General features: G+C 40.0%; 1 protein-coding gene across 1 annotated transcript; it reads right to left on the bottom strand.

The window, feature by feature from the left end:
• Positions 1-328: 328 nt before the first annotated feature.
• Positions 329-2,774, bottom strand: zgc:55461 (beta-tubulin family protein). The gene is made up of 4 exons (XM_017697714.2): positions 2,643-2,774; positions 1,959-2,067; positions 1,753-1,863; positions 329-1,524 (listed from the first exon to the last, which is right to left on the bottom strand). The coding sequence occupies exons 1-4, from the start codon at positions 2,697-2,699 to the stop codon at positions 464-466; spliced, it is 1,338 nt and encodes a 445-aa protein (XP_017553203.1). The 5' UTR covers positions 2,700-2,774; the 3' UTR covers positions 329-463.
• Positions 2,775-18,422: the final 15,648 nt, after the last annotated feature.

The following is an 18,422-nucleotide window of genomic DNA, read 5'->3' as shown; positions in this document are numbered from 1 at the left end:
CCCCCCATAGAGCAAGTACTATTATCCACCACTCAAATAGTAAATGCTCTGTGAGGGTCCTGAGCACTGAAGAACAGGGTGAAAGGGGGCTATCAAAGTATGCAGAGAACCAGATGGATTAGTCCAATTGTAGAACTGCAAAGTGCACCTATATAGTACAAGCACAGAAACAAGGAGGTGGCCATAATGTAATGCCTGATCAGTGTATTTTGTAGTAGTGTTCACCACTTAACTTACTGCTGACCATTCGTTGGATGTATTATGTTAAGCTGTTTGAAATCCGGAAGAAAAATCAAGTCATTCATTCAAATGAACCACACCATGAGTCTCAATTTGCCAACAATGCTGGTTCTTTAATAGAAAGTTTAGAAATCCAAAGGATTAACAGTCAACAACTTTAGAATGCCAACAACGAACAGAACAGAAAAAACAAACATGAAAATTTTGGGGTGGAAAGACCGACCTACGCCAGCTCCTCTTCTCCCTCTTCCTCAAACTCGCCCTCTTCCTCTGCTGTGGCATCCTGGTACTGCTGGTATTCAGACACTAGGTCATTCATGTTGCTCTCTGCCTCAGTAAACTCCATCTCATCCATGCCCTCCCCAGTGTACCAGTGCAGGAAAGCCTTTCGCCTAAACATGGCAGTGAACTGCTCAGAGATGCGCTTGAACAGCTCCTGGATGGCTGTGCTGTTGCCAATAAAGGTGGCGGCCATTTTGAGGCCACGAGGTGGGATGTCGCAGACAGCAGTTTTGACATTGTTGGGGATCCACTCCACAAAGTAGCTGCTGTTCTTGTTCTGAACATTGAGCATCTGCTCATCTACCTCCTTCATGGACATGCGGCCACGGAAAACAGCAGCAACGGTGAGGTAGCGGCCATGGCGTGGGTCGCAGGCAGCCATCATGTTCTTGGCATCAAACATTTGCTGAGTGAGCTCTGGTACGGAGAGGGCACGGTACTGCTGGCTCCCCCTGCTGGTTAGGGGTGCAAAGCCTGGCATAAAAAAGTGCAGTCGTGGGAAGGGCACCATGTTGACAGCCAATTTTCGTAGATCAGCATTGAGCTGGCCAGGGAAACGCAGACAAGTGGTCACACCGCTCATGGTGGCAGAGACCAGATGGTTGAGATCTCCATAAGTGGGTGTGGTGAGCTTGAGCGTGCGGAAACAAATGTCATACAGAGCCTCGTTGTCAATGCAGTATGTCTCATCTGTGTTCTCCACCAGCTGGTGGACAGACAGGGTGGCATTGTAGGGCTCAACTACAGTGTCTGAGACTTTAGGAGATGGCACCACGCTGAAGGTATTCATGATGCGGTCAGGATACTCCTCACGGATCTTGCTGATGAGGAGGGTTCCCATGCCAGACCCAGTGCCTCCACCCAAGGAGTGGGTGAGCTGGAAACCCTGCAGGCAGTCACAGCTTTCAGCCTCCTTGCGCACCACATCCAGCACAGAGTCCACCAGCTCAGCACCTTCTGTGTAATGGCCCTTGGCCCAATTGTTTCCAGCACCACTCTGACCTGGGGTGAGAAGCTTAACAGTTAGGCTAGGCTATTTTGCCTTCGTCACTAAGCAACCAAGCATACTACTTTAAAAATAAATAGGAAATATGACAAAAATAACTTCCTCTCAAATACCATCTGTTTACTGATAAGAATCATGAATTATTAGACATTGACAACAAGGTGCACACAGTTAAAGCTTTAAAATAAATAAATAAGGCAGAGCTTTTTGATTAAAACACCTACCAAAGACAAAGTTGTCTGGTCTGAACACTTGCCCAAAAGGACCAGATCTTACAGAGTCCATTGTTCCAGGCTCCAGGTCAACGAGCACAGCCCTGGGGACATATTTTCCACCTGTTGCGCAACAATTCACATTTTTAGTACATTTAAGAAACGGAATTTTAAAAAAAATGATCAAAGTGATTACATTCTTTACAGTAAATTTTTACCAGTAGCTTCGTTGTAGTACACGTTAATTCGTTCCAACTGCAGGTCACTGTCACCATGGTAGGCGCCGGTTGGGTCGATTCCGTGTTCATCACTGATCACTTCCCAAAACTATAATAAGTCATTGAAGCATGTTAACTAGAGATAACGGACCCCGATAAAGAATTATTAATAATATTAATATCATCATCATCATCATCATCATCATCATCATCATCATCATCAATAATAATAATAATAATAATAATAAAAACAGCATCAACATTATTAAACCAGCGAGAAAATATACTTTAACCATTAGTTTACGTCTTAATCAGCCCAGTCAGCTTTAGTAGCGGGGGTACGTTGTTAACGTCAGTTAGCCAACACTGGTACACTGGTAGTTAGGTTAGCTCATCTTAGTTAACGCTAACGTACACTCGCTTAAAAACAGAAGCCAAGGAGAACCTTTCTGCTATACATTGAGCCTTTTTGCAATAACCAGGGCAGCAAGTTAATGTAGAGCAGTGCTTGGCGCTTAACATTAGTGTAGACACCTAGCATAGATTAAAAAAAAATAGCGTTAGTTTAGCTAACTAGATAACCAGTCGCACTGTGAACGCGCCCTTTCAGCTGCCAAAGTGACCAAAAGTTCTACAGTCCATAAAACGAACCTTAGTTGTGATGTACAAGCGTTAAAAACTTACTTTGGCGCCAATTTGGTTCCCACACTGACCAGCTTGCAGGTGAACAATTTCCCTCATTGTGAATCGTTTAGTAACTAGACAGCGGGAAAAAAGCTCAGTTGGATCAAAACTGTGACCAACGTCTCACGTTGCCGCCAGCAAAACTCTAACAACTGACAGCCTTTACTTAAATTTATAAACGACGCAAACACCATTGTCGAACACGATTGGCTAGTTTTAACGTCGATCATTATTTCACTGATTTTCATTGGTGCACCGATACAACCGTGAGGGTGTCAGGGATTATGATTGGTTACCAGCGAATGTATTCGGTTACCAATGGTTACGACCAGGCGATGCCTTAGAGACCCTTTTGTATTCTGGTAACTAGATACGCTCATTCAGTAAACCGGCATTTATCCCTGGTTAAAAAAGGGTTTAGCATGTTTGGACTTGTTCGCTCGATTGTAAGCGTTTTTTTTCTTTTTTTAATAAATGGACACAATACATACCTGGATCACTGAGTGCATCAATCTTCATCTTTACTCTCCTCGTCTATTTCGTAACGTGCACAAAGGGCTACTGTCTCAAGGCCATAGCAAAAAAAACATTTATTATTTTTGGGATACAATTGATGATACACAAATATATTTCACATCCAGAAAGGATATTTGAATATTAAGACTAAATATTTGTTTAGGAATTTGCCTACTGATACTACAAAATATGGACTGATTAAAAACTACATATTCATAAGCACAGTTAACTGTTATATGTGTATGTACTGTTGCAGTACCTCAAACTAAATTGATTACATCTTTTTTGCTAAAATAAAAGTGTCTTATATTGATTCTGGAGAAATGAGTTGTAGAGAAATGAGTTGTTCTGCACTACAGATCATCACTAGAATGAATCCTGCTTGAGGACTTGCTTATGAAGTCATGAACTTGGTATTTTTTATGTCATGCTGTTTGTGGTTCTACAGAGTTGACTTTTTTTTACATTCTCTCATATCTTAAACTTGTCCAGGTTTGTAAGCCAAGGGTTTTTAGTAGCAATATATGAGGGCTGATACATGATCGTAACTAAAATGTTTGAGACAAATACAATTATTCAGTTGTTAGTTACAACCACACAACCCAGCTGAAAAGCTTTCTACCCCTGTCTATCCACTATCTTATTTATAGTGTTTTTTCACCATTCTGCTGACTGGTTCGTAATGAAATAATAATGGCTGCAACAAGCCACTTCAGGTGGAACTTGTTTTCAGGCAGGAGAAATTGCCAGTAATAAAACAGATTTGAAATAATATTTGATATTAATATGTTTCACATGTACTTTATTAGGTACACCTTGCTTGTATCCACTGTCCATTTTATCAGGCCCAATTACAGATTGTAGCCCCCTTTAACCCTGTTCATCAGTGGTCACCCCAGAACCACCACAGAGCAGGTATCATTTGGGTGGTGGATCATTCTCAGCATGACAGTGACATGATAGTGGCATGTTAGTGTGTTGTGTTTCTTTAGTTTCCAGAGTGCCACCCAAACACATCTAAAACTGTCAAATGGCCAAAACCTAACCACAAAGGAAGGACTAGAGGGTGACTGGAGGACTAGAGCTGGATCCACTCGTATCAGCGCAACATACACTAGCATATTACTACCACATCAGTACACCTGCAGTGCTGAAAATGATCCAGCACCCAAACACCAACTGCTATATAGTGGTCCTATGTGGGTACTGAACACTGATGAATGGTAAAAGATTGGTGAAAGAGGACACACACAAGTACACGGAGAAACAGATCAACTACATTCTGTAATTCACAAAGGTACTAGGTATTACAGATAGATGTACCTAATGAAGTGTCCAGTGAGTGTATTTTGTAGTTAATACAGTGTATTCAATAGCAATATCTCAAGTGTATGGATTATATGGAACTTTCCTATACTTGGTTTGAAAGACAAAATGTAACCCTTTCATATCACCGTAGTGAGTAAGTGAGTATGTGCAGGAGCATCATGTATTCTATGTGTCCCAGGTGTCCACAATATTGGTGTGTGGCGAGGTACTGATTCATTATTCACAGAAGATGACAGGTCACCTAAAGCAAGGTGGGTGATGGGTTGACATCAGTCACATCTTATTTACAACCTTGAGCTAGACTTTAGGTTGAGCAATGTGAGAGCGAGAAAGAGAGAAAGTAAAACCTTATTCAGTCTCCAACAACAGTTTCCGAATGGGGCGTTCAACTATAGATGGGGTGCTAAGGCACTCACCATTCTTGCTTAACTTTCGATCACCAAGTTGTATTTTAACTCCGTCTTTTTTTTAAGTCCGTCTTTAGCCATAGTGGTTTCCAAGATCCTAGCCAGCTGCCACTCATTTCTTAGCGAGTTGTCAACTTTCACCCTCACTATGTCGTTAACAGTTAGAGGGCGACTATTTACAATTTCTATTGCTTCATATAAGAATGTCCATAAAGAAGAGTCATCTAGTCTGCCTGAGGAGAGTGAAAGTGTATTGTTCAGGACAGCTATTATCGTCCTGACCTGCCGCTCCCATACTCCAACAGCATGACTTGAATGGGTTGCATTCATACAGAAGTCACACTGCTTCTGTCTTTCTGTATCAATTTCATTCATTGCTTTCTTCAATTCATTTTTGGCCCCCACGAAATTTTTTCCCTGGTCAGACTTGATCTGCTGTACTGTGCCTCTTATGGCAATAAAAGAGCGCAGCCCATTGATAAAGGCATCTGTTGACATGTCAGTGAGCATTTCTAGATGAACAGCACAAGTGCAGAAACTGGTAAATAGGAGACCATACCTTTTGTGAATGCTTCGACCTTGCTTTGTCAGAAAGGGACCAAAGCAGTCAATTCCACAGTAAGTAAATGGTGGTGATGGTTCCAATCTCTCTGGTGGAAGATCAGCCATTTATTGCTCCTATGTAGGTCTTCTTTGCTTCCTACAGGTAATGCACTTGTGAATAAAGGATGCTATAGTCCTATTGATGCCTGGAATCCAAAAGCCATTATGAAGATCTTATTTTGTTTATTGTAAGGCCTTTGCCTTGATGATGGACCCTTTCATCGTAGTGAGAAATGATCATTTTTGTGATGGGGTGATTTTTAGGAAGAATTGCAGGGTGTTTGAATGAATCAGGAAGCGATGAGTCATGAAATCTCCCTCCCTGCTTGAGTACACCATCCTTATCTATGAAGGCATTAAGAGAGTGCAAATCATGATGAGATGGCAGAGAAGTTCCTTTGATTATTCTCTTCAGCTCGCTTTGATACACCTGTCCCTGCAAAGCCTTGATTATGAAACATCGTTCATTCTCACGTTCAGTCACGGTAGTTAAGCTGTTAGACTTGTCTTTGTTGATTCGTCTGAGGATGCGTGCAACTGCTTGTATCACTCTCGGCCATGAAGAAAAATTGGACAAGTGATCTATCAGGCTTGGGTGTTTTGCAGCTTCCGTGTTCAGGGTATGGACCACTTTGATTTCTGGGTCTCCGATGGGTAGTTCTGGGATAACATCTGAGGGAAAGTGCAAGTCTTTCTCCCATAAAAACCTGGGTCCTGTGAACCCATTGGAGGACAACAGCTCACTGACAGTTAACCCTTTTGAAGCATGATCTGCCAGGTTTTCAGAAGATATATGGGGGGGATATATTTCCATTGTTGAGGGGTTGTGCTGAGGTGAATCCTTTGCACCCTGTTAGCTACAAATGTATGGAATCACCATGCCTCATTGTTTATATACCCTAATACTACCTTGGAATCAGTCCAGCTAGCATATCCAAGCTCCTCTTTTCAGCACATTGCTGACCTTTCCAGATACAACTGCAACTGTCAGTTCTAGCCTAGGAATCATTGTAAGCTTTGTGGGAGCCACTCTTGACTTTCTGATGACCAAAGCACAGTGAACATCTCCGTCTCCATTACTGAGTCTTAGGTATGAGCACTGAACATAGCCACTGATACTTGCATCCAAGTAATGATGCAACACTGCTCTGACAATTTTCCCAAAGCTAGTGGGTGCATAGCTACGGGGTATGTCAATTCTGTCCAAGTTGTTCAGATCACTTCTCCAGTGTTCCCACCTTGGCTGAAGTTCAACCTTCAGGGGATCATCCCAGCCTGTGCCATGTCTGCACATCTCTTGTAGAATCTGTTTTCCAATTAACGGTATGGGTGCCACAAACCCTAAGGGATCATACAAGGAGGCAACAGTGGATAGTATTCCACGACGAGTGGCTGGCTGATTTTTTAGCTTGATCTTGAACTTGAAACAATCATACTATGTGTGCCATAGAATACCTAAGGTTCTTTCCAAAGGCAAGTCACCAAAGGCCAGATCCAGCTCCTTCACATGCTTTGCTCATTCTGTAGATGGTATACTTTCCAGAACAGCTTCGCTATTTGATACAAACTTGTGTAGCTGTATGCCACCTACCGCACAGAGTTCTCATGCCTCTCTTGCAAGCGTGATAGTATTTTTTGTATTGTCTATGCTAGTAATCCTGTCGTCAATGTAAAAGTCCTTCATCACACAGCTTGCACCTAGAGGGTACAAGTCACTATTTTCACTGGCTAAATGCTTCATCCCATAGTTTGCAGACCCAGGGGAGGACATGGCACCAAAGAGATGAACTTTCATGCGGAACTCACAGGGCTGTGCACTGAGCTTTCCATTTTTCCACCACAGGAATCGCAGGTAGTCTCATTGGTCAGATTGTCAGATTGGTCCACATGAAATTGATGAAGCATTTTTTCGATATCACATATTAGTGCAATAGGATGTTGGCGGAAACGAATGAGAATCCCAATCATGCTGTTAATTAAATCTGGTCCAGAAAGAAGATGATGATTGAGGCTTGTACCTTCATACCATGCTGAACAATCAAATACTACACGCAATTTGTCTGGTTTCTTTGGGTGGTAGACCCCGTGATGAGGAATGTACCTTTTCTCTCCTTCTACTCCATCATTCTTTATTTGTTCTGCATCTCCTCTCTCTATGATCGCATTCGTGGACACGACATAATGTTTCTTATGTGTCTCATCTCTTAACAGCTTTCTCTTGAGATGATGAAGTCTAATCATAGCAAGATGTCTATTGCAGGGCAGAATGGATCTTTCCTTAAAGGGCAAAGGCATCTCGTAATGGCCTTGAGCATTTTTCCTTGTGCTCTCCTTTAGTTTGTTCAGGAAAAGAATATCTTCCTGAGACACTCTTCTACTTGCATAATTAATGTCCTTAAAGTCAGACTCCAAAATGTGAACAGCATCTGCTAGAGTGACTGGGGGAAGGTCCCTGACAGACACACAATGACACATGCTACTGGCTTTAGGTACATCGAGACATGGTAATGAACATCCCACGATGCTCCACCCTAGATCAGTTTGCACAGCATATGGTTCTTCAGACCCACCCACAATTACTTTCCTTGGTGCCAAGGCCCTTGAGCAAGTTTCAGCATAAAATAACTGAGTTCACAATCACTCAAATGAAAAATCCATACAATCCAGCTTCACTCAAATGCCTGTAACAACCCAAACAGAAAAACAGAAAATACACTTGCCCTTAGTATTTCACTGAGCAAAAAAGAGGAACAAGCTTATGACATGAAACACCTTGTACTCAGAATCAACCTTATAAAATAGTTACCTTGTTCGCCATTCAGCTAGGTGCTATTTTGCCATCTTTGAGAGTCCACTACCCACTTTCCTTCCGATTGTCCCCTTTGATTGACCCTTTTTTCGCGGGCAGTAGTGTGAGTGAGCGGCACAGCAGCATCAGCCAAAATAAGAGTCTTCACTTTCACATGAATACGCAAAACACGAAACTGCACTGAATTAAAAGATTACATGAATAACCTGAACCTTTTAAGGATCCTTTACAATTACTTTGTTTAAGTTAAAGTATTGTTAAACAGTTAGCTTTAGATTGTTAGTATTCACTGGCTGATCACCACTCACATTCAACATGGCAAGCCGGTGTGGAGGAGTTCAGTCACACTCACTCACTCACTCACTCACTAAGGTGATATGATCTTAGCGTTCAGTGCCTGCTCCCAATGAACCCAAGTGATGCCAAAAAAACATATTTTTAAAGTAGTTTATACCAGCGACTAAATTTGGCAAGACCAATGCCTGAGACCAAGACAAGTTTCAATACACATAATATCGAGCAGAAGTCTGTAACAACAGAAAAAATGGTGGAACATATTTAATGCCACAAAATAATTTACTTTTCTACACTGTAACGTCTCCATAGGGACTGAAAATTTAAGAACAGAAATGAGCAATATCACAATAAGGAACTCTGCAATATGCAGCAGTACTTTGACCAACCTGTACTTTCAGTGATACTGTTTAAGCTACGTTATTGGAACAAAAATGCCTCAAACTAGTCTTGTGGACTAAACATTAACTGCCATTATGCCATTAAGTCTAGCAATGAGAGTCTCTTAATTAGACCGCTGGTGCATTAGTATACAGAAATTCCTTTCTAATAAGTGGAAATTCCTACGAAGTCAAGACTTGAAAGTCAGTGTAGGTGTATGTGTGCATGTGTGTAGAAAGCAGCTGTAAAACTGTTGCTTAGTGAATGTTCAATTATTAATATTGAGGAGGGTTTTAGCTTGCACAAGCCTATACACCCATCCTCCTACACACACGCCTTTCCTAGAACCTAATAAAGCATGCTTGACCCAAACTTTGAATAAGTAAAATACTGGAAATGAATGATAAATACATTGCTAAGTATAACTCAGCTAATCACCGTGGCAGAGCATCAAGGCACATGTGCTCATTAATAGGAACTGTGTCCATTTAGGATACAGTTGTGTTGCTTATTAGTCATTCATAGAAGTAATGAATAGCAAATAATGATATTGTGGTGACTGAGCTATGTGCTGTGTGTGTTCATTTGCATAACCTTAAGCCTTTGAATTAGCCTCCATATTGCATTAAAACTCTGTGTCTTGCTGTAATTAGCCTGTGTTGCACTGCTTTTTTTGTGCTACCGTTGTGCATGTGTGTCACTGAGGCTGGCTATGAATTGTTTACTTCACTGTTCTCATGAAATGAATGTCGGCTCATTACCCTGGCTCAGCTTACGTTAAAGCTTCATGCTTTAGTTTATATAAGGAGCATTTCTCTTTCAAAATGCTCCCTAGTCCAGCCTGTTCCTTGATGCCACAACGATATGTTTAAATCCTTAGCTAAAATGTGTTTTATTATACTAAAAACTTGAGCTGATCCTAAAACACTGAATCATCAGTGCTATGAGCTGCTCATTGAGCAAAAAATGTAAATTGTTTTTGAGGTTGTAATAATTTATTATTCTGGTTCTTTGCTGAAAAAAATGTGTGAATCTCTGCTGAAAAAAACAGCCCAGCCCAGCATGTATTCCTTGCTTGTCTAAACCAGTATATGCTGGTCTAGTACTGGTCTGGTGCTACTTACCAACATACCAGCATCCAAAATATAAAATATGTTGACTCAATTTCCATTGCTCCTGACCATATTTCTGATTATTCTCCATCAAATTGCTCTTCAAAAGAAGAATATAGTTATTTTCATCTATCATTGTATCACTGTGTAGACATTAGCTGACATCTCATACGGTGTGAAGAAATTCTTGACTTGGCAACATAAAGTGACAAGATACCAGGCTTTTTTGAATTTGAAAATAGCCCAAGACTTTTATTTGATCCAAAAAAGAGAAATATACAAATTGATTTTACCATTCCAAAATTGGCACAAATAAACTGTCAGCTTCAGATCAGTAATGCAGAACTGCTTTTTACAACCATACTATACTATATACCTTCTCAGAACCAAAGTCATAGAAATGGATGCAAGAGCTTAATTTAGTGATTGGGTCTTAGGCATAGAGGCCCATAGCTCATTTGGCAGGGCTGCTGGGTTTGCCTGACCCTGTTTTCATTGCTTGGCTGTTGCTGGCAATCCCCATGAGGAAAGCTAACCTGAATGGAACAAAATCCGTCTCCACCACTGAGACAACAAAACAGCTCTATAGAAACGGCCACTGCCACTGCTATAGAAACAGCAGGCACACAGCAACTCTAGCAGAGCAAGAACTCACAATTAATCTATGTATACTTTAGATTTAGTCAATTTTCCCCACATCATTTCTCATTGTTGATGTGCTGTTTTAAGTATGTAAAAGTTAAGCTTTAATGAAAGAGCAAACATTCCCTGTAAAAATTAAATACAGTGATATAAGCTGTCAATATTTTTCAAAATGCAATTTCAGCTTGTATTGGAGGTCCTTCAGATCAGCCTTGGATTATAATACTGTTTGGTAAACTAGATTTTAAAAAATGGTATTATATGGCAGAGACCATATAATAAAAATTGTAGGGGTAAAATAATACACATATTTTCAGTTTTGATAAAATTTTATTAGATTTTTGATACTCTATATATTAAAAATAGCTTCTTTGAAATCATTACAACCTTCATATATACACTGCTCAAAAAAATAAAGGGAACACTCAAATAACACATCCTAGATCTGAATGAATGAAATATTCTCATTGAATACTTTGTTCTGTACAAAGTTGAATGTGCCGAAAACAAAATCACACAAAAATCATCAAATTTATTAACCAATGGAGGCCTGGATTTGGAGTCATACACGAAATTAAAGTGGAAAAACACTACAGGCTGATCCAACTTTAATATAACGTCCTTAAAACAAGCCAAAATGAGGCTCAGTATTGTGTGTGGCCTCCACGTGCCTGTGTGACCTCCCTACAACGCCTGGGAGGGATCTCCTCCCAGACCTGGACTAAAGCATCCGCCAACTCCTGGACAGTCTGTGGTGCAACGTGGCGTTGGTGGATGGAGCGAGATGTCCCAGATGTGCTCAATCGGATTCAGGTCTGGGGAACGGGCGGGCCAGTCCATAGCTTCAATGCCTTCATCTTGCAGGAACTGCTGACACACTCCAGCCACATGAGGTCTAGCATTGTCCTGCATTAGGAGGAACCCAGGGCCAACCGCACCAGCATATGATCTCACAAGGGGTCTGAGGATCTCATCTCGGTACCTAATGGCAGTCAGGCTACCTCTGGTGAGCACATGGAGGGCTGTGCGGCTCTCCAAAGAAATGCCACCCCACACCATTACTGACCCACTGCCAAACCGGTCATGCTGAAGGATGTTGCAGGCAGCAGATCGCTCTCCACGGTGTCTCCAGACTCTGTCACGTCTGTCACATGTGCTCAGTGTAAACCTGCTTTCATCTGTGAAGAGCACAGGGTGCCAGTGGCGAATTTGCCAATTCTGGTGTTCTCTGGCAAATGCCAAGCATCCTGCACGGTGTTGGGCTATGAACACAACCCCCATCTGTGGCCATCGGGCCCTCATACTATCCTCATGGAGTCGGTTTCTAAATGTTTGTGCAGACACATGCACATTTGTGGCCTGCTGGAGGTCATTTTGCCGGGCTCTGGCAGTGCTCCTCCTGTTCCTCCTTGCACAAAGGCGGAGGTAGCGGCCCTGCTGCTGGGTTCTTGCCCTCCTACGGCCTCCTCCATGTCTCCTGGTGTACTGGCCTGTCTCCTGGTAGCGCCTCCAACCTCTGGACACTATGCTGACAGACACAGCAAATCTTCTTGCCACAGCTCGCATTGATGTGCCATCCTGGATGAGCTGCACTACCTGAGCCACTTGTGTGGGTTGTAGAGTCTGTCTCATGCTACCACGAGTGTGAAAGCACCACCAACATTCAAAAGTGACCAAAACATCAGCCAGAAAGCATAGGTACTGAGAAGTGGTCTGTGGTCCCCACCTGCAGAACCACTCCTTTATTGAATGTGTCTTGCTAATTGCCAATAATTTCCACCTGTTGTCTATTCCATTTGCACAACAGCATGTGAAATTGATTGTCAATCAGTGTTGCTTCCTAAGTGGACAGTTTGATTTCACAGAAGTTTGATTTACTTGGAGTTTGTGTTGTTTAAATGTTCCCTTTATTTTTTTGAGCAGTGTATATCATCCAGATATATGCAAAGGTTTGGCCACTCCTGATTAAATGAGTCACAAACAGAGAACACACTACTTTAATGTGAAATTACTGTTTATTTGCCGAATTTGACATTTTGGGGGAAAAAACACAAAAAATTTGGCCTGTACAAAATATTTTTTCCAATATGTAAAAAACTTAAATAAAGCAAATAAACAAATTATCCATTGAAAGATGTGGAAAAGTATTTAAGCATGTTATTTGTAGAGGTGCGAACTTATTTTCACTTAAAAAACATGTAATTTGTTTAAACTTTTGCGTATGACTGGAATAACCAGGGACAAATGGCAAAAATTATATAATCATATACATAACATTAAATGTTAAAAAACTTTTGCATAGGCTACCTTTTATGATTTAATTATTTAAATAAACAGTAATTGCAAATTATGTTGTGCAGAAGTGTGTTCACTGCAGAGGATATGTTAATTTTAAATCAACAATCACCATTCAACCATAGGTGCCCAAACTTTTCACTGTATTAGTTAGCAAGAGAAAGCTATATAAAGTCATATGCTTACATTTACGGCATTTGGCTGATGCTCTTATCCAGAGCGACTTACAATTTGATCATTTTTATACACAGGTAGGTGAAAGCAGTGTTAGGAGTCTTGCCCAAGGTATTATTGGTATAGTGTAGGGGGCTTACCCAAGCAGAGGGATTGAACCCCAGTCTACAGCATAGAAGGCAAAGGTGTTACCCACTGCACTAACCAACCATAGATATGCTGAGTCTAAAAGACTGAAATACAGCATTTTAGGCACTTGTTTGCTATGTACATGTCTTAAAACAAATGTGTACCAAGAATCTCTTTGGGTTGCCTGGAGAACCTTGCAATGAATGGTTCTTTAAAGAACCATGTTTGCAAACACCCTGTGCAAGTGTGAAGAACCATTTTGAAACAAAGAAAAAAAAAACTCCACATGAAGTATACATCCCAACTAAGCACGGTACATGGCACTGGAGACTGGAGTTCACTGGAATTTTAAAAATTTATTTACACTCTAAACACATCCAGCCATTTTCCAGCTTCCAGCGATGCCACGGAGTAATGCATGTGTGGCTATGAGGGGGAACCAGAATATCAACTTTCATGGCCAACTTTCAAAAAATACCATTCGTATACCCCTCCAATCAGCAGCCAGCACAACAGCCAATCAAATCTCTGTGAGTCAAGTCAAGACTTTTGAGCAAGACATTTTCAGCATTAAAATAAAAACACCTGTAGGCTCTGAGGGATTGTTCAGTGTGAGTGTGTGCATGTGTGGAAAGGGGTAAGGCCAGCTTATTGTTTATGTGTGTGATGATAGTTAAGTTGTTACAGTTCATTTGTTTTCATTTCCTTTTACTTTTTTAGTAAGTTAGTAGCCTGAAAAATGGGTCACAAAAGTACAAATATGAAGCTGTGACAAACTGAAACACTATCTGTTAGAAATTCTGGCTCTATGTTTTATTCTTGAGTTCATAATAATATATAGTTCCTGATCTATATTCAAATTATTTTTCTCATTTTCTTTTCTATAAGTTTGCAAAGGGAGATATTTAAATGCAATCATTGACATCACATCTGTTAAGAAAATTGCATTGTTTTCATATTACTCCATTTTTTTCTTAATGATAATACAAGCCCATTTCCAAAAAAAGTTGAGACGCTGTGCAGTATGTAAATAAAAATAGAATACTACAAAGAAAATATATCAAATGTTGAAACTGAGCAACGGTTTTGTTTTTAAAAAGTGTATATATGTCCATTTTGAATTCGAAGCCAACAACGTGTTCCAAAAAAGTTTGGACAGGGCATGTTTACCACTGTGCTGCATCACCTCTTCTTTTAACAGCACTGTGTAAATGTTTGAGAACTGAGGAGACCGACTCCTACAGTTTTGAAAGTGAAATGTTTTCTAATTTTTGTTTGATATAATAATCCATCTGTTCAACAGTTCAACAGGGTCTCCTTCGTCATATTTTTCATTTCATAATGTGCCAAATGTTGTCAGTGGTTGACAAGTTTGGACTGCAGGCAGGCCAGTTTAGCACCCAGACTCTTTTAATATGGAACAATGCTTTTGTTATACATGCAGAATTTGGTTTGACTTGACATGTCTTGCTGAAATAAGCAAGGCCTTCCCTGAAAAAGACGCCTGGATGGCAGCATAAGTTACCAAAACATGCATATCTTGTTCAGCATTAATGGTGCCTACAGATGTGCAGCTCACCCATGCCATGTGCACTAATGTTCCTCCATACTATCATGAATACTTGCTTTTGAACTGTGCATTGATAACAAGCTGGGTTGTCTTTAGCCCAGAGGACACAGTGTCCATGATTTCCAAAAAGAATTTCAAATGTTGATTTGTCAGACCACAGGACACTTCTCTACTTCCCCTCAGTCCATTTTAAGTGAGCTTAGGCCCAGAGAAGGTGGCAGCATTTCTGTATCCTCTTTATATATGATTTATTCTTTGAATTTTAGAGTATTGACTTGCATTTGTGGATGCAGCAACAAGCTGTTTTTCACAGACACTGATTTTCACAAGTGTTTCCGAGCCCATGCAGTGATTTCCACTACAGAAGCAGATTCTGTTTTTAATGCAGAGCCGCCTGAAGGCCGAAAGATCATGACCATATTATTCTATTCTGTAGGTGATGAAAAGCAAAAATTATTTGTTATTTTATGTTGAGAAACACTGTTCTTGAATTGTTACACTCTTTGCTCATTCAGTGTTTCACAAAGTAATGAACCCCTCCTTATCTTCACTTCTGAAATACCTAGCCTCTCTGTGATGCTCTTTTTATAGCCAGTAATGTTATTGACCTGTTGCCAATCAACTACCACATGTTGTTTTTTTTTTTTGGCATTACATGACTTTACCAGTGTTTTATTGCCCCCTTCCCAACTTTTTTGGAACATGTTGTTGGTATCAAATTCAAAATGGGCAAATAAAAATTTCTCAGTTTCACCATTTAACATGTTGTCTGTGTATCTTTGTACTATTTTCAATTAAATATAGGGTTTAAATAATTTGCACATCATTACATTTTGTTGTTATTTACATTTTGCTTGTTATTAGCATCCCAACTTTTTTGGAAATAGGGTTGTACTTTAAATTCTACTCAAGTGTATTTGTGAGAAAAAGTAGCCTTTTATACATTAACTTTAAGTTCATATTTGTGTGTGTTTAATTAAAATTTGTTGTATTGGTAATCACATCTGTCCTGCATTGCAACTGGTCACACCTGACTCTCATTTTAATTCAGAACAGGATAGCATAAAACAGGAACTGCAGTGTGTAATAAACTGTACTGATTAGAGGGACTATAATCTAGAGAGAGAGGCCACAAATTTTTTACAGTCTCTACATAATCATTCGGAACAATTTGATGTGAAATGCGCCATTCTAGAGAAATTTGCTAAGTCAAGTGTGTTCACACTGGTGGTGATAGGAACTAGACATCTAAAGCATTTAATAGCATTTTTAGCCTCTAAAATCTACCTCACATAAACATATTTCTTGAAATGGTTACAAATATGTTGCCTGATGCCTGAAACAGTACAATGTATATAAATATTTTATTCATATTGTTTTTTTTTTCTTTTTACATATATTTATGGGGAGGCACACACAGCCTGATGCATCATTTCACATCAAACCACTTTGACTGACTGTTCACATCTTAATTATTTTAATTATTTAATTAATTAATTTTATTATTATTGATTTTTAAGGTGAATGTAATAAGAAGTTCCTCTTGCTGTTTGATTTATTTATACCTCTACTCAGGTTGCTTTTTACTTGAATACAGATACTAATTAAATATTTATTTCAATAAAGACATAGTAATTTTACTTGAATGTGGATTGTGGCAACTCTGCTGTACACACTGAAACCAGGGTAACAATACTGAAACTCAAGACTGACTATCACATCATTTATCAGTGTGGTTTGTTCGTCTGGCTTCACACACATATGAACTTGAGTGAAATCCCATTCTTAATCCATAGGGTTTAATATGATGTTGGCACACCCTTTGCAGATATAACAGCTTCAACTCTTCTGGGAAGGCTTTCCACAAGGTTTAGGAGTTTGTTTAGGGGAATTTTTGACCATACTTCCAGAAGCACATTTGTGAGGTCAGACATTCATGTTGGACGAGAAGGCCTAGCTCACAATCTGCACTCTAATTCATCCCAAATATGTTCCATCAGGTTGAGGTCAGGACTCTTCCACACCAAACTCACTCATCCATGTCTTTATGGACCTTGCTTTGTCCACTGGTGTGCAGACATGTTGGAGCAGGAAGGGGCCATCCCCAAACTGTTCCCACAAAATTGGGAGCATGAAATTGTCCAAAATCTCTTGGGCTACTGAAACATTAAGAGTTCCTTTCACTGGAACTAAGGGGCCGAGCCCAACTCCTGAAAAACTACACCACATCATAATCCCCCCTCTACCAAACTTTACACTTGGCACAATGCAGTCAGACAAGTACCATTCTCCTGGCAACTGCCAAACCCAGAGTCATCCATCGGATTGCCAGATGGAAAAGCGTGATTCATCACTCCAGAGAACACATCTCCACTGCTCTAGAGTCCAGTGGCGGTGCTTTACACCACTGCATTCGACGCTTTGCATTGCGCTTGGTGATGTAAGGCTTGGATGCAGCTGCTCGCCCTTGTAAACTCGCAGTGGTGGACAGTAACTAAGTAAATGTAATTCGTTACTGTACTTAAGTTGTTTTTTCATGTATCTGTACTTTACTTAAGTATTTCTATTTTGGGCGACTTTTTACTTTTACTCCACTACATTTCAAAGTCAAATATTTTACTTTTTACTTCACTACACTTTGAGAAATCTGTCATTTCTTTTGGTTTTTGTGTGTATAAAAACATAGCATGTCAAAACATAGAAATGCAAGAGCACCAATCAGGGCACAGCAGTTGGTCATACCAACAGTAGTCAGTGCAGCAGCGTAAAAATTTGGGAGCACATACCTACATGATGGGACTAACTTAACTTTGTGTAAATAGACCACAATATAGAAATATGAACACATATGCAGTTGTGACTGGCATGTTTCTTTTTTTCTGAATTTATACAAACACTTTCATTTTATAGAAAATTTGTTTCAGTTAGTTTAAGTTTATGAACAGAGACCTACAGATCAATACAGTAAAGGAAAACTTATTTGTGATCCTGCATTTAGAACAAGTTTTTATTCAACTTTTAACTAAGTTACAAAGTAATCTTAAACTGAAACTTTGCTTGTTTATATAAAGTGATTTCAGAGCCACTCAGTTCTACCTGATGGAAACTGTTTGCCTTTAGTGTTTTGTGCTTATGATCCTTTTAATAGATGTCAGCTAGTAAAAGACTGATTTACCAAGAGAGACACTGGAGTCTTTTCACCGATAATGAGTTCATGAAGCAAGACTTGTTACAAAAATGATAACAGGACATCCATCCATCCATCCATCCATTTTCTAAGCCGCCTCTCCGTTAGGGTCGCGGGGGACAACAGGACATCAGAGCCATAATTAATCTTTTAGTACTTTTACTTTCGATATTTAAGTACATTTGAAGGCAAATACTTCTGTACTTTTACTCAAGTTGAGGTCTAGAGTAAGGACTTCTACTTTTACTCGAGTAATATTTTACTTTGGGTATCTCTACTTTAACTCAGGTACATGATTTGTGTACTTCGTCCACCTCTGGAAACTCGTTCTA

This window comes from Pygocentrus nattereri, chromosome 23 (assembly GCF_015220715.1).
Source record: "Pygocentrus nattereri isolate fPygNat1 chromosome 23, fPygNat1.pri, whole genome shotgun sequence".
Classification (NCBI taxonomy): Eukaryota; Metazoa; Chordata; class Actinopteri; order Characiformes; family Serrasalmidae; genus Pygocentrus; species Pygocentrus nattereri.
This window is presented reverse-complemented; position numbering and strand designations above follow the sequence as displayed.

Bases quoted from the DNA above. Each gene is read 5' to 3' on its own strand.
- zgc:55461 (XM_017697714.2), bottom strand. From the start codon at position 2,699: ATGAGGGAAATTGTTCACCTGCAAGCTGGTCAGTGTGGGAACCAAATT. The intron at 1,864-1,958 runs GTAAAAATTTAC...GTTGCGCAACAG, and splicing joins GTACTACAACGAAGCTACTG to GTGGAAAATATGTCCCCAGG. The intron at 1,525-1,752 runs GTAGGTGTTTTA...TTCTCACCCCAG, and splicing joins ACCAGACAACTTTGTCTTTG to GTCAGAGTGGTGCTGGAAAC.